This window comes from Triturus cristatus, chromosome 4_1 (assembly GCF_964204655.1).
Source record: "Triturus cristatus chromosome 4_1, aTriCri1.1, whole genome shotgun sequence".
In the NCBI taxonomy this organism is placed as follows: domain Eukaryota; kingdom Metazoa; phylum Chordata; class Amphibia; order Caudata; family Salamandridae; genus Triturus; species Triturus cristatus.
Window position 1 is genome coordinate 896,312,306 of NC_140585.1, and position 21,833 is coordinate 896,334,138.

The window sequence follows — 21,833 nt, forward strand, 5'->3', positions numbered from 1 at the left end:
TCCTTTGTGTTCCCTACACCTGCTCTGGGGGACATTTTGGCTACTTTGAACTTGAGAAATCTTAGAGATTTCTCTGTTGTACTCCGTGGGTCGAATTAGTCTTTGTATGAACAAAAACATTTCATTACTCTCACACCCGAATATGAATGAGCATTTAGTTGCTCCTTAACCATTTCATGAACACCAATATGGATTTTAGGTTGCAAAGTTGATCCACTCTCACGATTAATGTGGAAACCCAATTGAACTGGGTACGTTGTAGCACTCGATTTCCATCGACCTGAGTGGATAACAGCTGGACACATAAAAGGCCTCCACTCTTGATTCTCAATGAAGAACCTTTGCAGGTGTGACTTTAGTTATAAAAAAGATGCTCTCCATATCTGTGCAACGCTGATGTCCCACATCCTGTAGAAAATATTAAGACCTTCTATGCAGTGTAGTATCACAGTAAGGGTTCAGTAATTTAAACCAGGTGCTGTGGTTAGTTCATTCTAAACGCTATTGATGGATGCGCCACAGTGCCCATAGAAATACGTACTGATCTGTAGAGCTGGTAGTTATCCAATGAATTTGTAAGTTAAATCAATCTGACGTTTCTGTGCACTCAGCGCAGGCTGTTTGTTCTCTTTACATGCAATGACTCACTTGTCATGCTTTCTGGCTTTTACAGAGTTGAGGGTGCAATTTAGAAGTATCAGCATCTTAGTATGTTGAATACTTAGTCTTAGATGAGCAGTTGACCCTCTGCAGCCACCTTGACTCTAAGAGTGGCTTGGTCGAGCATTTAAGGCCTGACTCCTGAAAGTGATGTGAATGTAGAATGAGATCTAGTATAATGCAATTACTCCCCACTCATTAAATGAGAAATATCCAGTTTGGGTAATTACTTGAAAAGAAAACACTTTAATAAACAAATTGGGATTATAGTACTGTAAAATGAGCGATGGGAATCTCTGTAGCCCAAATCATTCAAGAGATATTCAACAAAATTGCTTTGACGAAATTGTCCTTTTTATAGAATAGATTGAGAACTATTTTTATGGGGTGTTTATTTATTTTTTGGCAACAGTAGTCATGGAAAACAATGGCCTGCTTGTTTCAGTTCAGGTTCAACACCACAGTTAGCACCTTCACTGTACAGATTGCTAAAAGTTAACAGTGAAGTATTTTGGGTGTATTTTGGAGAGGGATATGCAGGGTAGGGCAAAATTACAGTTTAACATCTGATTGTAAGAAAGTTGGTTATTAGTTACGAAGGATGTGGGTCCTTCTCAAATAAGTCTGCAACCTTCTCTTTATCGGAAACCAAGTACCCCTTTGTAGTACTGGACTACACTAGGGTAGCAAGGCAGAGTGGTCCGAGACCTACTCATGGTATATGCTTTGGGCTAGTACCCCAGTCTCAGGCATACAGCAAAAAAAACAATAAATCGGGTGTTGATTACTTTGTTGTTAAAAGGAAAAATACTTTATTGCACACACACACTATTAAATGCTACACATTAATTTACAATAATATACATCATGGCAGGCGAAAAGGCCACTGGTGACACTCTCCTAACAGTTCACACCACTAGTGAACACTGAACTGTAGATCAGGATGTATCTCCAATATACGTTAGCCCTTTTTCAATAGTGTCCTAAACAAAAAAGCTCTCTTTTGTGCTAGGGTTTTTAAGTGGGGTGGGAAGCGCTAAAATGAAGGCAGTTTACATAATCCTAGGGTGAATCATCAATGTACCCCAGTCCTGTATAGCGTTTAGGAAATCTCCAAGATGGGGCGGTAACATGGTATCTTAGATGTTCTTCTCTAAGAGCCTAAGCCCTTCCCCTCAGAAGCCCTTCCTGTGATTGGCTGTAGAGATTTGGCTACTGTTGTCTATTTTTGTGGGGTTGAGTATTCCCTGGCCAGGCGCAGTGTGAAAAGTAATTGGCACGTGCAGATTCCATCCTCACCATTTCTTTTCTCACGAGCAGGCCTAATTACGGACTAATAGGCCTATTGTGTGGTAAGGCCTTGATCCTCAGGCTGAGTTCCACTCGGTCAACAGCCCTTTAGCTTTTGGTGTCTTATTTGCTTTATTGCCACTCTACAGATTAGTTGTAATCTTCACTTTCTCCAGCGAACAGAAAATAAGCTTTAAGCTGCAATAGTATACAGCTCAGTATGTGTTATTGATTGGTGAAGGGGGCTGGTGGGTGCTGTCATGTTAAATGTGGTGCCTGCTGCTGACCTCAAGACAATTGAGGCCCAGTTGTGATCTCAGTCCTGAAGGTAGGCCGGCGAATGGTCTGTGTTGTGACTGGGACTTGTTGGAGAAAACGGTTAAAAACCGATACCTTGGTGTCCTGGGCCCTCAGAAAATTCAGCACAACATCTTAAATCCTCTTTAATATGGTCCATAGGGACCTCGGCAAGTGCTGTATATGTGTTGCAATTTTAACTTTTTCTGCTTGGAACTGTATATACATTGTCCCTCTTTAATTGAGTGTCTTTGAGGCCAAACTCTCCAGCGTGTCCTCTCCATTGGGCACTCACCCTCTCCTGTGCTTTCCTTTCCAGGACAAGAACAAGAAGCTGCGCCCCCTGTATGACATCCCTTACATGTTCGAGGCCCGAGAGTTCCTGCGGAAGAAGCTAATCGGCAAAAAGGTAAAGGCAGAGATGCAAACAGCATACATGAACCGCAGGTTAGGCCTGCCACTGTGCCCCTCTAGGTGTCTTCACCGGTGAGCCCATCACTGTACCATACCCCAGAATAATGAATTGCTCTGATTATGCACCTTTCTGCATTGCTCTTATAACCGAATAACAGTCCTGTCAAAACAGTAACAAAGACTATAGCAGTGATTGAAATGCTATTATTGACAATTCTAGTTGTAGGAGTAATTAAACATAGTATTAGCAATAGGAGTAATTTCAGTAGTAACTAATGACAGTGATTATTATAATGTTAATAAATAGCAGCACCCTTATGACCATTATAGCTCCCTAGAACTGTAAACAGATTTTTGAGTTTTCACAAATAAGCAGTGTAACCCTAAAGTAAGGCTCTGGCTTAACACAATTCAGAGAATCAATTTCAAATTTATCAGAAAAAAGACTGCAATGATGATTTTTTTTTTCTCTTCAAGTTGTCATTTTTGTTATCTAATGTGGATCTTCATTGCTTCAAATAAAATTGTACTTTTACATCTGTGATCTCACACTTCATCCACCAGACTGCTAACCGCTGCATCCCATAATATGTTAACCACACCTCGCTGGTCACACAACATGGAAACTCTTCCCACATAGGATCACAAAACAGACCACCGTCGAACCAAACACTGTACATGGCATAGCTTACAGCCTTGGTAGACAACTGCTTCTGTGCTCCACATAGAGATAGTAATTTCTATGTTAAAGCTGCAGTAAAATGCATGATCTTGCAAAACGTGGCAAAACTTTGTGTCCCTTGACTTCAAATTAAGTGTACAGGAAGTGTATCTGGAAGTGTACTTTAAATGGGACTAGGGTCATGTCAGTTGAGCCTACCACCCTTGAATTTCTTTTAATAAGAGAGTGGTGGCCCTCATAGGGATTGTTCATTGAGGTGGAGGGAAGTAAACAGCAGGCCAACAAGCCGGATTAAAACTAATGCTGAGGACCGAATGCACATGAGAGAGTTGAGTATATGAGAGGAGGGAGGCAGCATGGATATCCAAAGCGTGGTATTTCCTGCTCTTCTAGTGCCACATGGACAAGCATTTTTATGTTTTCCTTGTTTAGGTCTAAGCCTACTGGGCTGTCTGGTTTGCTAAAAACATCTTGGAATCATTAAGAAAGCGAACCTAGGAATGCATTCTGCCTGTTGCTTATCACTGGCTTTCTGGTTTGTTACTCACATTTTCTTGCTGGCTTTATTTGCTTTAGGCTGTCCAGCTTGAGTTCGTCCTTCCCGTGGCCCAAACCTTGTTTACTGTATTTTTCCACAAATTCGCTTTTTGTAAACAGGCCTGTAAATCTGTTTACTTTGTCACATTTGCTGTGCATTCAAAGATAGAGGTCAAATGTCAAGCTCTTTGGAGGGAGGTTGGTGTTTCCTTTTCTTTCTCAGACTTCAAAGTGGGAAAACTTATTTGACAATCCTGCTGAGTATCCATGTAAGAGGAGAGGGTGTAGAATGTTTTTCTAGCACACAACAAAAAAATGAATTTTGCTGATTGTTATGGCAGTGCGCTACCACACCATGCATACTCCACACTACGCAACGCCACACAACTCCACAACATTCCACTCCATGTCCCTCGACTTCATGCCACCCTTCTCTAATGCATCCATTCAAATCTACCCCACTCTTGCACCAATATTTCACTCCAATCTCTACTCCAGTCTATCCAACTCCACTCTTTTCCACTCCACCCCACTCCAATCTACCCACCCTAATCTACCCCATTCCACTATACCCCAATCTACAGCACTTCAGTCCAGTCTACCACATGCCACCTAAATCTACTGGAGTCCATTCTAACCCAACCCACTCTCACCCCAATCCTTCCCATTCCACGATAGTCTACTATACCCCACTCCAATCTACCGTACCCAACTCCTAACTACCCTACTCAATTCTACCCACTCCAATCTACACCACCTTAACCCAATATACCCCACACCAAGATATCCAACTCCATTTCAATCTACCCCACTCCAAACTATCCCTCCTGTCTGTCAATCGACTATGCCCCTCTCCATCTCACCCCTCTCCACCCCAACCCTATCTACCTGACTCACTTAAATCTACCTCATCCCACTCCACCCCCAATCGACTGAACTCCATTCATTCCAATCCACCCAAATATATCCCACTCCAGGATACCCCACTCAACATCCGTCTACTCCACTTCACCCCAATCTATCCAACTCCATTCTACCCCAGGCTATTCTACTCCACTATACCCAACTCTGCCCCAGTCCAATCTACCCCAGCCCTGCGCCCCATTCTACCACCATTCAATTCTACCCTAAAATAGTCCACCCAGTCTACCCCACCCCACTCTTGCCCAGTCTACCCCACTCTTGCCCAGTCTACCCCACTCTTGCCCAGTCTACCCCACTCTTGCCCAGTCTACCCCACTCTTGCCCCAGTCTACCCCACTCTTGCCCAGTCTACCCCACTCTTGCCCCAGTCTACCCCACTCTTGCCCCAGTCTACCCCACTCTTGCCCCAGTCTACCCCACTCTTGCCCCAGTCTACCCCACTCTTGCCCCAGTCTACCCCACTCTTGCCCCAGTCTACCCCACTCTTGCCCCAGTCTACCCCACTCTTGCCCCAGTCTACCCCACTCTTGCCCCAGTCTACCCCACTCTTGCTCCAGTCTACCCCACTCTTGCCCCAGTCTACACCACTCCTATGTACCACGCTAATCTACCCAACTCCCCCACTCCAATCTATCCTACTCCACTGTACGCCAATCTACTTCGCTCTACCCCATTCTGCTCCACTTTACCGCAGGGTACCCCATTCCATTCTGACCCAATCTACCTAATGCCAATCTACCCCATCACACTGCAGACCACTCTTTTAGCCATGCTGAACAGCAGCCACACTGGCATACAGAATAGCTAAGCCAATGGCTCTTGCATAGGCGAGGCTTATTGGCTTTGCCAATGCTTGTTCTCCACTTGTGAGTATTTTCAGGAGATGAAGAGACCAAGCATTGATACACCGGACAGTTATGGTTGATCTTGGTGATTAAGTTATGGATTGTTAATGTGTTCGGGTCAGGTGAAGTTGCGCCAATTTCTGTCCAACCAAAAAAAAAGTGCTGGCCAATTCAAACTGAAAGCCTCTGTGCATTTTGCTCTTGAGTCCAAACAAATGCATCAATCCTGCAAATGTTTCAAATGTGCGAGTGCTCAAAATAGCAGCCTTCCATAAAGTTATGGGTCACTTAGGTCTATGTAGTAGGTTGATTCAGTCAAATGATCAACGCGGTCCTCAGCTGCATCCTGCCAGACGATCTTACTCATCTGCCTTTCCCATCTGGAAACAGTGAGCAGCAAGAACTCCTGTTCCTTTCAGCGCTTTGAGATGGCCAAACTGCTGCGTTGAGTGTTGTTGATTATTAACGTAGATGTGTTCAGCGTTTGGATCCGTTCAGATAGGTGTGGAAGTCTGTTTCCAATGGGCTCAATGCGTGATGTGTTTTTATTGGTTGATATTCTGCATCTAAATTGTAAGCGCTGCCCAGTGGCTTTGCGGCGCACACTAAACTAGGTGGAAGTCCTCATCCTATGAGCCTGGTTGGGTGGTCAGTTATTTATCGGAAGATATTCTTTGAAACAAGATCATTTTGATGCTCACTGTTAAATGCTTCACTGGAGTCATATGATGATAATTTTATATTGCAAGGGAGTGAGGGGCAGTAGTTGTTTGTGGGTAATTGAGTGAAACCCACAATTTTCCATGTATAGTTTTGCCGCGTTCTTTTGGCTGGGATGTTCTGAAGTCTAGAGCGATGCAAGGCCCACTGAGTTTTGATCTGCACATCCCGCTGTGCTTACAGATGAGACATCTGTCTGCTTTCCAGCGCCTTTGAAGTGTGGAGGTGTAGATTTGTAGTGAAGCATCAATCTGGAGCTGCGTGCTTACACAGAGCAGCACTACTGACCTTGAAACCAAACTATTGGGACATCGCGGGCTGCTCATGTTGCCGGCAATCTTCTTTGTCTGGAGAAGAAATGTAACATACTTTGTTGTTGGCTCCATGCTTCGCTGGCACAACCTTTTTGCACTCATCTGCGTACCAGAAAGAATATTGCAATGTTTTTTTTCTTACATATTTACACCTTGATTTCCTAACAACCAAAAACTTTAGTGCAGTATTAGAATACTTAATACTACCTGTGTAATCCTGATTTCATTTGACACTTTTGGACAGAAAGAGCCTCTTTCAGTCCGTGCGGTTCTTTATTTTTCAGGTTCTGGGGCCACAAAATAAAGTGTTTGAGGCATGTGTGCTGTAGATACACTTGCTTTGCATACTTCTTCCATTTAGTGTTGGGTCCGGATGTCTGCAAGTTGTTTTTCTTTGAAGTCTTTTCCAGTTACGAGGTAAGGTGACTCCTCCTTTCTGTTATAGCATGGGCGTCGACTCTATTGTTAAGATTCTTTTCATCATCTGGTTCGGAAGTGGTTTGAGGCGCTTCGGTTTGGGACCGTCCTTCGGAATCCCTTCAGTGCACAACCCACTGTATCCTCATCTGAATTGTTGCGATGGTGTTTCCCAATCCTTCACATGTCAAAAATCGGGAAACTTTCCTAGTCGGATCGAATAAACTCCAACCACGGCCTTCAGATCTAGCCCGTTTCTACTAACTTCCATTCGAGGGCATCGATTAAACTGCTGATGGAATGGATTCCGTTCCAATTCTGCCCTCTGTGCCTCTCTAAATATCTGTACACCGACCTTCACAACGTCTGTAACCTGTGCCTCTCTCCGGAGCACAAGGAAGAAGACTGATGCCTGTCGCTCATTTGGATTTAAAATGACCCCGCCGGACCGTCTGGCTCGAAGGAGAGAAATGCAGCGGCACAGAATCGAAGACCCCCCAGATATCTTTGGAAAAGATATCAAACAAGAAATGGAAGCATCTGCAGTGAAATACGAAGAGGCTTTCTTCATATGGGACTCAGATTCTGAACTGGAGATCGAACTGGAGTCCCAGGATGTCCCAGCCATTCGAGGTACTGTGAATACCAAAAAGCCTTTGCCCACAAAGCGGTCTTCCTCCAAACGAAAGGCTTCCGTGCCACCACCACCATCAGCCATGGAGAGACTGCTTTGAAAGCCCTGCCCTCAGGCTTGGCACCGAAAGCGCAAGTCAAGCCATCCGGCTCGAGTTGAGATACTACACCCTCGGCACCTAAAACTTCGGTTCCGAGGGATAAAAAGAAAAATCCAGCTCGGTACAAAAAGGCTTTGCACCGAAACAGAAATTTGCTCCTCAAAAGCCTCAGGAGCCAATTCTGGAAACCTTTTAAGAAATCCGGATCCTAAACAAAAGAAAACTTAAATTAATCCAAACACAGGACATATTTCAACAAACCCTGTGATACCATCATCTGCCAAAAGGAAGAAGATTCTTAGCTCGCCGGACACAGGATATAAGCTTCTTTAAAAAACAGAAAGGACATGGCTCTTCACCCCATTCCTTATACCCCTCCACCATCTTCACCAACACCTTTAGTACAAAGTTCAGACCCTCTAGACATTACACTAGAGGGCTGTCCTCACACAGATCCTGATGCAGGGGCTGGGTATGACACTTATGGCCAATCACCACCAGATCCATCGGATGATTATAATATAGATCCTCCCACAGACGAGGACGCAGATCTATACCCTTCAAAACCTTCACCTCCTGATGACAACACCTCACATCAAGATTTAATTGCCAGGGCAGCCACATACCATGGAGTAACTCTACATGATGCGACGTGCAAAAGACGTTTTTGTACTTCCACGTATCCCAACACCCAGGGTTGATAAAAAAAAAAAATACAAACCCCACCATCTGACCCAATTTTTATTAGGGGCCAACTTCCTTTAGACTATGGTTATATCCAATACTCTCAAAAGAGCAAATTCCCAAACCTCAGGCGATGCACCACCTCCAGACAGAGTCCAAATTAATAGATGCCTCAGGCAAGATTGGCTGCACAACCAGCCAATCATTGGCACATAGCCAATACGTAAGGTCTTTTGGCTAGGTACGATAGGGCCCACTAGGACGAAATGGAGGGGTTTCTCCTATACCTCCCAGAGGGGCATAGGAAAAAAGGGCAGTAACTAGTTCAGGAGGAAAAATTGCTTCCAACTCCTCCATCAGGTGTGCGTTAGACACTGCTGATATTGCACCCAGAGGAGTTAACACCAATATTCTCCTCAGTAGATGCGCATAGCTGCAAATCTCTGGGTTTTAACTAGAGGTGCAACAGACAATACTTTATGCTCCCTTTGACAAGGAGCATGCTTTTGGCCCTCAAGTGGATGAAGCACTTGAAAACATGATAAGACACTGAAGTGGAAAAATCCATGGGAGCGCTTCAGTCACCCTCTTACAGTCACCTTTCAACGTTCATTTTATAGGGGAGGCTTAAAACTTACCTCCAGAAGCCAACACATCTTCCTACAATACTCTAAAACTCAGTCCTCCCACAACCCACTCAGAATACGATAAATCTTCATCGGTTGGGATTCACAGTCCATGCACAGAAATCCCATCTTTAACCCTTACAGCTGCAGCCCTATCTAAGAGCTATGCAAAAACTCAAATCAGGTTTAGCCTATCCCAATGCAGCCAGGATTCACAATTTTCAAACACAGCTACTACAGTTTCAAAACAATCCATATCTAACAGTCAGAACTTTCATGCAACTCCTAGGGAGGGCATCCTGCGTTGCAATAGTGCCTCATGCAGGATTAAACATGTGTCCTCTACAGGAATGCTAAGCAAGACGATGGAATCAATCACAGGGTCATCTAAAACATCTAGTGTTGGTAGACAGCTGCACCCATCACTCTTTAGTGGTGGAACACAAGACCTATCAAAAGGGCAGCCCCTTATCGATCCTGCTCCACAGATCATGCTCACAGCGGACACATCCCTCAAGGGGTGGGGTGCCAGTCTACAACATTTAACAGTTCAGAGCCTCTGGGGCACCAATCACCGAAATCTCCACATCAACTACCTAGAGCTTCTAGCTTTTCACCTTGTGCTGAAAGCATTTTTACCTCCCCTGATAGGGAAAGTTGTCCTAGTCCAGATGGACAATATGAAAGCAATGAACAATAAGCATTTGCAATGCAATAGGTCTCGCATTTATGTGAGTTTGATTTATTGACACTGTAAATGACAATGCCTTTTATTTTTGTTTTCATTTTTAAAACCAATAAATAGCTCAAACTCGTGTAAATGCAAGACCTATTGCATTACGAATGCTTGTTTTGAATGTTCACACAAGCATTTGGGATATGCTTCGGCATTTTAGCATTCAACAGAATGTGATAAAGATATGTGTCTAGATGGCAACTTTGCTTTGGCATATCATGACAGTACCTTAGTTAATCTGTGTATGGTAAAAAAGTGAGAAAGTACTCTGCTCCAATAGTGCTTTTGAGACTTTATCCCGCACCACAATAATGTCACCGCCTGTGATATATTTGTTTTTATTTTAGAGGTCATCGGCAGGGATCAAAGGTTGTGTGATGTAATTTTCTGTCATGTGATGTAGGAGTGATGTCACTTCCGCCACCCCAGGCATTTTGTGAATCGACATCCACGTACTGCTGTCTCTGGTGCACGAGTTCACGGTGCCTGCATCTGCACTCCAACTCTCCCTGCGGGCCACGATCGATCCTAACGCCAGGTATAATTTACCCAAAAAAGTGTCTCTGCTCTGAACCTCTGGACCGCTGACTGTAGTCCGGGCTCTCTCCCGGCGGCAGATTCGCCTTGCTGCCTACCGTTTCCGCTGGCTGCGAACCCAGGCCAATTGCGTGGCTGCCCGAAAGATTACTGCTAGCGATCTCCTTAAATTCCTCGGAAGACAGACAGCATTATATATATTTTTTTTTAAACAGACTCTGGCACTGAATACGTTTGAGATTTCGCAGAGGAAAGTCAGTTCCTAACATACTCCAGTGATCTTTGCAATTCTGTGCTTTTGAGAAATGCACCTCAATAGCTGAAGCAAATGGCTCAGGGTTGCAAAGTTCACTGGAGTGTACAACAAGCTGTCGCCGTGAAAGCGCGGGGCAGGAGATGTGCGTACGCGTGCACAACTCCTGTACAAGCTGTCGCTGTGAGAGTGAAAACGCGCCATGCGCACGTTCTGCTCAAACGCCGTGAGCGCGGACAGGAGATGCATGCACAACTCCTGTCCTCTGCACGCATGCACGTCCTGTCCCCCTTCCGACGAAAAAAAGACAATCGATCTTGCCAAGGTTAGCAGCACATGCGCTGTGTCGCTAGGCGGGACCTAAAAACGGGGGGCGCACACACTCTAGTTATCACACCCCTCTCAGACCATTTGGCGTTGGGCAGTACATCACAAAATCCAATTGCTAGTAGCACACTTTCCAGGGACAGACAACAAATTTGATGACCTCAGCAGGATGTGCCAACAAGTCCACGAGTGGAAACTTCACCCCCAAGTCCTCCTTCCATATTTCCACAAATAAATCTCTTTGCAACAGCAGAGAACTCAAAGTGCCCAAACTTCGCCTTCAGGTTCCCACACACTCGATCCAAAGGCAATGCCCTATGGATGAATTGGTCCGGGATATTTGCTTACGCTTTTTTGCCTCTCCTTCTTCTTCCATTTCTGGTTCGGAGATCAGGTAAACATTTCTAACCCTTATTCTAGTAGTTCCCACATGGGCTTGTCGACCATGGTTCATCAAACTACCAGAACTCGCAGTAGTTCCACACCAGACGCTTCACTTCAACTCAAACCTCCCCTCTGAGAACCATGGAGAAATCCAACATCCAAACCCCAAGGAGCTGAACCTAGCAATTTGGCTCCTGAAGTAATAGAATTTGAATACCTAGATCTACCACCAGATTGCATGACAATTCTTAAAGAAGCTAGGAAACCTACCACTAGAGCATGCTATACAGCCAAGTGCAAAAGGTTTGTTATATATTGTAATAACCAGACAATTGACCCACTAGATGCTTCGATACTGCAAATTTGTTATCTATTATATCTACAACTTGCAGGCATTGCCTACACCTTGCAGCGGTGCCTGCACATCTTCTAAACACAGCCCTTATCCCTATAAGTAAAGCCTTTATGGAAGACCTTAAAAGAGCGATACCACCTAAAGTTCTACCTGCTTGGAACCTTTTTATTGTTTTAACAAGACTTATGGGCCCACCTTTTGAACCATTGTGTATTTGCCCACTGCAATTACTTTCTTGGAAGGCTGCTTTCTTGATTGCTTTCATTTCGCTAAGACGTGTCGGTGAGCTTCGCACACTAACCTTTGAAGAACCATTCTTCCAACTCCATAAAGACAGAGTGGTTCTTCGCACCAACCCAAAGTTTCTTCCTAAAGTAGTGTCTGCTTTTCATATTAACAAATCAGTTGAGTTACCTGTTTTCTTCCCTCCACCTGATTCTGTAGCAGAAAGTGCTTGTTACAGGACAAGACTAGGGACTACGTAGTGGGTGCTTAGACAATGTTTTATTAACCGCAAAAGTGTGTCCTTAGGAGGGCGATAACTCAGGAGGTCTTCCTGCCTTTTGATCCAGATTCTCTTTTCTCTGTATCACTCATCTCCTTCTCTTTCTTCATCAAACCCCTGGCCTTGTGGAGCGCTCAGCTGTAGTTGCCCGTCCTTATGGTCCTCTTCTGTACCAAAACACCCTCAGGATAACCAAGAAAGGAAAGGCTGTTAGCATCTTGGCTTAAGGCCACAAGAGTTGGCTCCATCAGCAAAACACCCCGGGCCGTGTTTATAAGAGAATGCGGGATGTGGGCTCCCTGGGCTTCAGTGACAACCTAGAACAGCGCTATGGGAGTTCAGAATAAGGGGTATGATAGGCTTAACAAAACCAGAAGGTTTCCTCCCTTTTGGCTCTTTGAGACCATACACTCCCCCCTACCCCACCCCGGGTTTGTCCTTCACCCTGGTGGACTCTAACACAGCAAAAGAAATAGAACTAAATAAATCAATAAAAGGTGCAGAAGTGTGAGCCTATCGCCTTATCCCGAAACACAAGACGGGATACTACTCCCAAGGTCCCACCTAGGTCATCTACAACCCTGTGAGCTATGCTTGTGTTACAAACCAGCCACTCACGCAACGACCAGTCGCCCAGGTTACTTGCCTGTAGCCGTGGCCCAGTAACGGGGCCAAGGCTGCCTTGTCCGTTTGGCCTTTCCCTCGGCTGTCGGATACTGCTGCTGTTGCACCGCTCCTTGCGTCCGGTCTGTGTCTCATCCTCCGCCGTCGTGTCCTTGCTCAGGGCTCTCTGCTCCGGATTCCGCTCTTCATCCACCAGCGAAGCAGACTACTGTGTCCTGTTCCTCCTCTGCTTTCTCCTCTGGTACTTCCAGACCCGGAAGTGTCCGTCGGCCACACCCTGTTGTGGTCGTCAGTCTGCTCCTTATGGTACCCCCTGGTTTTTGAAACATAATAAAAAGAATTGTCATTTACAAGAAATTAGGTAGGACTTTTATTGTTTGAGAAAGGAAATTAGGTAGGACTTAGTAAAGAAAAAAGATAGCGCACCTGGAAAATGTCTGGCGAGAGTATATTTTCACAGAGTTGCCAGGCGCACATTTTCAACAAAACAAAGGTTTTTTTGCCCTACGGATCAAAGGACCAATTAAATCCTGCTCTGGTGGTGAATGCTTGCAAGCGCTAATAAATCAAGCGCGCGGTACACTCACAACATATCTACACACATACACACAAAGACTAACATTGTCACAATTTTAGGACTACTAGTAAGATCAAACATTACCATCCAGTGACAAAAACAAACCATTTTCTCAAGTACCCCTGCCAATAATGAACTTTGACCATCATCAGTGAGGAAATGGTGAAGTCGAAGTAGTCCATGATATATGTACTAAAGTCACACAGTGACACTAATATTATTGCCACAAAGTGCTGCAGTCAATGTGACCAAAACACCTGTGTAACTCCCACAGTGGCCACTTATATGAGCCCAAGTGCATACTGTCCTTCAGTAGAAGAGCGTATGAAAAGACACTCACTACTAGTTACTCTGCAGACAGGCATACATTAGCGAACACCAATTTACACATGTATATACCCTGACACAGAAACCAACCAACACCATTCTTAAGTTGTCACCAATATATACATTAATACACCCCAGAATTACACAGTACCCAACATATACGGTTGCTAAGATCCCACATTTACCATCACATAGTGCGAATATGTAATTAAATGGCTATCAAGTCGTCCTACAACACTTGCTACCCTTAGCTACTTACTACATAACAAGATTTGCTGGGAAATGACTGAACTCCTGTATCAATTAAGGAAATATGTAAGCGCTTTGGTACAGCCCACTGGTGAAACCCGCACAAAAAACTCGTAATTCACTAAATGTGATTATAGACATCAACACAACCGATTCGAACTTCGGTCTTGTAAGGAAACATTTGGAAATTCATACCCTGCACTATCTACTGGCTCTGCAATTAAATATTTTTAGCAGACTGTGCACTATACCTGTTCTAAGGAACAATTAAAATATCAACAGTAACACATCGATCACTAGAAGGTGTCCAAGATCACATAACCATGACCAGTATCTGTACTTGTGTAACTTTGTATCTGTACTCAGAAACATACACTAAGCACCATTATGTGCTCAAAATCAGCTCAGCACCAGAGTTGCCCTGGCTTCTTGGTGGGCCTCAGGAATAACTATTTACGAAGGGAGCCGGCTCTGATCTCAATTGCAAAGTAACATTCTGTTCTCAGCTGAGCGACATGATAAAGGGCAGTCATTGAAACTGCACAACATAAGCTGGGCTGAGAGCCTACTCAGTCTCTGTTCTTGCTTCATTGCCCATCAGGCCAGGGGGAACAAGAGCTGTGCAAGGGGAGACGGAAAGGGGAAATCCAGGGTTAATACAAAGTTTAGATTACTGGATGTGGAAATGTTTTGTAAAAGCGAAGGTAGTCAGTAGGTCAGTCACGGGTCTTAATGCAAGAAAGGAAAGGGCCCCTCGTCTTTCGTGTAGGTAATGAAAGACTGATGTGATAAGAGTACTGCTCGCACTTTACACTTCTCTGGGCCCAGGTGCCACGCCACCCGCTGCACTTTCTAAAGCTTTCCACCTGAGAATGGGTTTCAGGGCAGGTGATAGATGCGGCTAAAGTCTGTCAGTCATTTCTCTTTTTTGGAGAGAAGAGTGCCAGGAGGGCGACGCCCTCCTGACAGGTGTGCGACGCCCTCCTGACAGGTGTGCCGCGCCGTGAGCCGGGGGCAGCGGTGACTGCCCTTTGCGACCACTAATAGACATCCACAGACTGTCTGTGCCGGTGCTTACTTTGTGCAGGTGGTTACATGGGGTGGCCAATGGTGATCATGTTTGGGGACCGGGATGCATTTTCCATCAGGAGATTTTGATCCAGAGCAAGAGAGAGAAAAGGGAGTAAGAAAGGGGAACAACAGATAGGAAAAGAGGGAGAGTGCAGAGCTGCTGAAAGAATCTCCCAATGAACAGCACAGAGCAAGTGCGGGATGGTGGAAGAAGGTGCTAGGTGTGGGTGGGGGCGTGGGGCCAAAGCAGCCTCTGATTAGGCAGTCCCTGCATTCTACAGTGCCGGCAGTGGCCTCCAAAGACCAGAGTGAAACAGGTCGAAAGAAACCAATCCTTACAAATGAAGAAGATGAGGCAGCTGAACGGTGAGAGCAGGGGTCAGGATGAGCCCAAGAGGGATGTTCCCCGCAAGCTTTGCCTCAATGACCCCAAAGAATCTATCCCATTAAAACAGTGACTCCTTACCCCATGCGCGCCCTTCTCCAGCTCCACGCACTTGCTCCACGGATATCGAACCCAGGAGTGGAGCACGCCATGTTTTGACGCAGGCACTAGCGCAGCAAGCGCTTCCGTGGTCGCGTCAGGCTTGCCGCACCCTGATGTGATTTGACACTCGCGCTTTTCGAGACCTGTATCAAAAACATTTTCCGGTGTATTGAAATGCGTACAGTTCCGTACTGAAATAACGAACGTATAAAGCCACAGGTGAATGTTATATTAATCGCGCTCTTTTTTGCATCTCCAAAAGCCACACTGAGGGCACTCGATCGACTACATGAATCTTCCAACTAATGCAAACCACAAACCCTCTGCGCGCTCCAGGCCCTAGGTACGCAACCACACAAATATGGAGACAGACAAATGCACATACTATACAAAAAAAGAAACAATAAAAGAACAGGTAAGCGGGTTTCCAAACCTTGGTGTCTCACAACTTTGAAGCTCCCCAGCAAAATCACCTATTTTTTCTCCAGTGAAAGGAACATAATCCACACGGTCTTTTTGCTCCAGTGCTTCCTTCTCTAAGTAGGATAGGAGGCGGTTCCTGTCAAAGTTTCCCGTGGCTTTTCTTTCAGTCTGGTCCTTCTGTCTTAAGCCTGCCAGTAGGAGGGTATGCTGTTAAAATAAAACAAGGGGGCAAAGGGGAGGGAGGAGAAATTATCGCTTTTGTGAAAAACAAAGCAGCGAGTGGTGCGAGCGCGCCCATATGCTTTCAATTATCGCGCCCGTGTCTGGGCACGATAATTGAAACCATATGGCAGGAAATGAGCGTAATAGACACCAATAGGCCAGGGACTGAGCTATGCGCTCGCCTCTGGCCTATTGGTGTCTATTTTACATAAGAACACGCACGGAAAGACCAATAGCAGGCCGCAAAGGTAAAATCACACGCACAAGCGTGTGCATTTTCCAGGTCGATTTTCAAAACCCGGACAAATGGACTCTCGCCTGCGCGAGCACTGCTGCGCAGTGCAACGCAGGTCGCGAGACCTAAAAAGGAGCATCTATGGCCTTTATATGTAACATTTCCATAGCTGACATTTGTGAAGCAGCTGCATGGTCTACACCTCACGCATGTACCAAACACTATTGTGTGGATGTTTTAGCACATCAACAAGCTCATGTAGGAAGCCACTGCTTTGGGAGAGTACTGCTATGCAGTCTATGCAAAGCATGTGTATCTACAGCTCATATGCCTCAAACGGATTGTTACTTACCCTGTAAGCATCTGTTCTTGGCATGTGGGGCTGTAGCTTCACATACGCTCTCCCTTGACACCTATGGAAGTTGCAGTTATTCGCATTGTATACGCATGGACCTCTGTACTACACTCACTCCATTCTCACCCTCTTGTCGGAAAACAATATAACAATGGAGTCAATGCCCATGCACACTATCACTGAAAAGAGGAGTCTCCTGCCCTTGTGACTCAAAAAGACTTCAAAGAAAAATAACTTGCAAACATCCGGAAATACTAGATGGCAGGAGTATGTAAAGCATATGAATCTACAGCCCTACATGCCAAGAACAGATGCTTACAGGGTTATTAATCTAATCCTATTCTCCTACGTGTGACTATACATGTCTCTTGAGTGTGAACATAACCCATTTATATTTGGGTATTAACTGGACAGGGTCTTAAGCCTTACATTGGTGTTCAAGTCCTATCCCTACAGTAAACCCATTTAATGTAATCTGATGAGTTAAAGAACTGTTAGGGTATCTAGAGGAATCCGCAGAGACTAATGTTTTGTAATACTGGCTATAGATAGTTGCCACTTTAAGAAGGGACTTAAGCGACTGATAACACAATACAAGATTTAGGCCCAAAAAACGGGGATATCTAAACATTTACACTGAAGAAAAGGCTGGGAAATGCTGTGAAGCAGAAGAGTACTTCAGCCTTCCCCTGTTAACTTAAGGTTCATGGATGGTCAAAGGGTTATAGCAGAGAGCAGATGCCTTGAGTTGCCGTCTCACTTCTTGCAAATCTTCCCCATTGGTTTACACCCACATGTGCTTCATGGTGGTAGCAACAGCACCTTCCTGCTGTGCTTGCTTGCTGGTAAGATAGTTTCAGGCCTTAGTCGGGCAGAGGAATATATATGGGGAGTTTTCTTGAAGATCAATTTACTAAAAGCCATTATTCGGACCTGGATCCAGAGATGAGCATTGTCCCGTGAATACTGTTCAATACTGGCAATTTGGCTGTAGCACTCGGTGCTTTTTAGTGAGTAGGGTTTTCAACAGTGTGGTGACTGGTGATGGTGGCAGTCTAATCTGTCCACCTGTGATTTTTTTTTTCCCCTAGGTTTTATGAGAAATGACTTGCTTCCTTCATCATGATTAAATTGTATGACTGAGACAGTCAACCAATCATTTAATGTATCCCTATGTAAAATACATGGCAAGACTTTCCGCTTTCTGGACAGGATCAGTGTTTCCATCTGAGTGGGACTCTATTACAGGACGGTCAAGCCTGGACAGTTCTAACTATGATGGGTGCTTGGTCTCTCGCCTTTCTTCTTGATAAAACCAGGCATTTGCCAGTACTTGAGACTCGCTGTGCTCGAAGGTGGCTACAGTCGTCATATGTTGCCTTCCTACTCCTGGCTGCTGTTTTCTCTTCACGTGTATTCCTGGGGTTAGTAGTTACAAATGCAGCTGTAACAAATCTGAGAGGTTGTTTACATTGCACAGAAGACCGTTTCAACGTTCTCTTGCTTGAGATCAGGGCGATAATACTGATTCAAATGGTGATCCCTGCATTGCAAGCAAAAGGCGGTATAGCGCACTCTGCTGGAAGGTGATGGAAGTGTACTGGCCAACAATCTTCATGTCATGCACGAGAGTCTAAGTGACCTATCTGTTGTCAAATGTACATGCTGAAGCGTAAGTGTATGATCTATAATTGTATGCCATCCAGCCCTTTCTTAAAGTAGCCGAGTACTTTAGAATCTGGGGGTGGACCTCGGTTTCAGTGACTAGTTAGCTCAAAATAATCGAAGAATGAGAATTCAATTTATGCCCTAGTCAGTACCTGATCAGAATAATAAGACGCAGAAACTCATCAGACCACACGTGTGGTTTTTATTGGCTGTTTAAACATGATGCAAAGAAAGCCTTTCTGTTTGGTGTTGGGTTAAGGATTCTAAATTGAAGTGTGCTGTGCAAGTCAACATTGTTTCATTAGTGGATGGACTATAGTGTACGAAAACCTCTGGGGATTATAACTTGGAAGGGGGGAGGCAGTGGTGGAGGCAAAGGTGAGTTTTTATGTTCATCACACACTAAATGCGTGCATGTATATACGTCACTACTGTTGTGCTTGTGAAAGGAAGTGGATCGCGTGCTCTGGCAACTGCAACCGGTCCGCTTGTGGCACTGCCTGCCATTATGCATCACCCTTGTTCTTTCAAAGTAAGCCCTGGGCCTTGAAGCATGCGATGCCGATAGCATGAAGCCATATTGTCACGTTATCCTGTGCCCATTATTTTCTCTACTTTGAAAGCGCTGTGGTGCAGCTCCTCAGGGGCTGCATACAAACTATTAAATGACTAAATATACTGAATACAAATTATTAAATCGCTCCATGTAAACCAATACCATTGCAAGAAACTGATAATATAAACTAAGAGAAATGTAAATAATGGATTGCAAAAAAAAAAAAAAGGTCGCTAGCAGGAATTAAGCCCTTTTTGTTTGTAAAATACTGTACAGAATGGCAGAAAAATGAGCAATGAGAAGAAACCAGTCAAACTATTAAACCACCCACTTGGCTTGCTTACCCGCGCATCCTGGCCACACTCCCGTTATTCTATTGACCTCAAAAATGAATCCTGATATCAACTGTTTTTGTTTGTGGAAAGACCCCCTTTCATTGTCTTTCCTTTTTATCAATCGCTGTGAGACCTATTTCTGCTTCTGTTTGCATAGTGGTGAAATGTCCGGAAATCATTTTTCATGTACTCTCTTCCAAGATGTCCACCCTCTGGAACGGTTTAGATTGTGTGCCTATCTTACCAGTATGCCTCCTCGGCTTATCACTGCAAGGAGTGTGCCCGGTCTATTGGTGTCTGTAATGGAGCTCTAAGTCATATGCTGCAGTCTCTGGCCCTGGAAGTATTCGGACAGCTGCACTTCAAACAGCCAGTCCATGGCACGCCTTCCTTTGCTTACTTCTTGTCTCACATGTTTGGGATGACAAATTGTGGTGTCCTTCATTTCCATGACAAAGGGGAAAGGATCTGGTCCCCCAATAGCAAGTTTTGGTTGGTAGCGTACATCTTATTCAGGCTACCTCTCCTTTTCCACGGGTTCCTCCGCTGTATCTGTTACAGGACTCGCAGCCTATTCAATTAAGAGAGCAGATCTAGAGTGTCCTCGCCCCCCTGGCTTCTGCATCTCCTTTAGTCCTCCAGGAGCGACGCTCGACCAGGCAGGCTCAGGTGTCAGTTCAGTCGACTTACTTCACAGTTTATAGTTTTGTGTCACTTGATTACTTTGTAATGTTTTCACCATATTCAAAGTCCTTTCCTTGTGGAAGTGAGTTTTTTTTCCCCTCCGACAGCCCCTTGCACATGGTAATTCCAGATATCTGCAGTTTTATATAGCGCGAACTCGACCCAAAGGTATTGGAGCACTTTACATGAGCACCCGGTACATTACACAAGGACACATTCGTTTTTGGTAGGCACGGGGAGATTACGGGATTTGCCCAGAATCACAAGATGTTGAGCCGATGCCGAGACTTGAACCTGGTTCCCCAGCTCCAACGTTGGCAGCTCTGGCTGTTATGTAACATACTGTCTCCAAGAGTTGGGCCAGGAGACAAAGTCTTGATTACCTAGCTGAAGTTTCAGGAGTGTTTCTGGTTTCCTTCTTTCACATCATATGTAATCTGGACATCGATATAGTGGCCCTTCTCCCCCGTAATTCTCAAATTGGCATGGTGATCAGTACTTTCTATTTTCAACGAAGACATTTCATTGAAAGCGGTCATCATATTTCAGTTAACGCATTGGTGCAGTCTAGGCTTGACTATGGAAGTTCTGATTATGTAGCATCACTTAGTCTTTGCAGCTATTGCAGTTGGAACAACATTCTGATGGGTGTATCATTACCAGTGCGCTCAAGCAGGAAAGTATTGCCCAATTTTTACACAGTTGCGGCAGTTGACAATTCTCTTCATTGCTCTTCAAAGCTGTGTAAGGCACTGGCTACGGTGTGATTGAGCTCAGTTTTGAAAAGTGGCGCTTCACTGGCTGTGAGTTTACCAGTGTGTGGTACTTTGGGTTTTCATGAGAGCAGGGCCGCACTGGGGAATCAAAAGCAGCCCTGACAAATGCTCAAACCAGCTCCTCTTTTTCTCCTCACAGTATCTCTCATCTATCCATTCCGTCACTGCTTCTCCTTCTGTTCTCCATCTCTTCGCCCTCTTTTTCACTCTGGAAGCCTGCGTGTGACTGAGGCACCAGGGCCGGCCCTGGGCTTTCAAAACCAGCCTCCAAGGCTCTAGCCCACCAGGGAAATGCCCGTTGAATAAAAGGCCTGTCTGGCCCTGCACACAAACATCTCAGTGGGATTTTTGCTGATCTCAAGCACTCTAAAGAAATGTTGCTGCTTTTGTACAATGATGTAACTATGAGCACTCTTGTTGTTTTACTAACACCTGGAAAAGGTCTCTGTGGTAGTGCTTACGCGCTGGACAAACTGCCGTCTGGGTGCTTTTTAAGAGCCGTGCTTGGCTGCCTTTGGTACTGGCTAGGGCAGAGTGCATGCAGACGTTTGTTTACTTCTGGTTGCAGCAGTGGCTCAGCCAGCTTGCTTCAAGATTTGTGGTCACCAAACATGTGAATGTGGTTCAAGAATCCTGGCGAGCGCCCACCTGTACTTTACTAAAATCAGTCTTAAAGGCCTTGCACTGTCAGCTTTTAAATCTTTTTAAAGGTTAAAACATTTTATTATAGTCTTTGACGAAAGAAATGTGAATGTGACAGTCATTTTTCTGTATGAATAAGAAAACCTCTGTGCCTCATGGTTATTCAGAGACTAAATTTGCTACCGGTATCTTAGTTTCAGCATAAAATCAAGACAGGGTGTATATTCTAAGCTAGCACAAATAAATACTGGCAGCCTAGAGAAGCGGCATTGGTTGTACCGTGTAGGTTTAAAGTGTTATAAAGTTTTTATTAAATACTTGAGATAGCTATTTAAGCGAGCAGGGAGTATTGCAACTTAAA

The 21,833-nt window shown here is 44.8% G+C and overlaps 1 protein-coding gene across 2 annotated transcripts in view; it reads left to right on the top strand.

The window, feature by feature from the left end:
- The window catches only part of SND1 (staphylococcal nuclease and tudor domain containing 1), a 2,043,911-nt gene that overhangs the window by 462,058 nt on the left and 1,560,020 nt on the right, over window positions 1-21,833 (top strand). For both annotated transcript variants that reach the window (XM_085653683.1, XM_085653684.1), the window contains exon 11: window positions 2,567-2,656. In XM_085653683.1, the coding sequence (XP_085509809.1) occupies window positions 2,567-2,656 (90 nt within the window). The remainder of the gene's footprint in view (window positions 1-2,566; window positions 2,657-21,833) is intronic.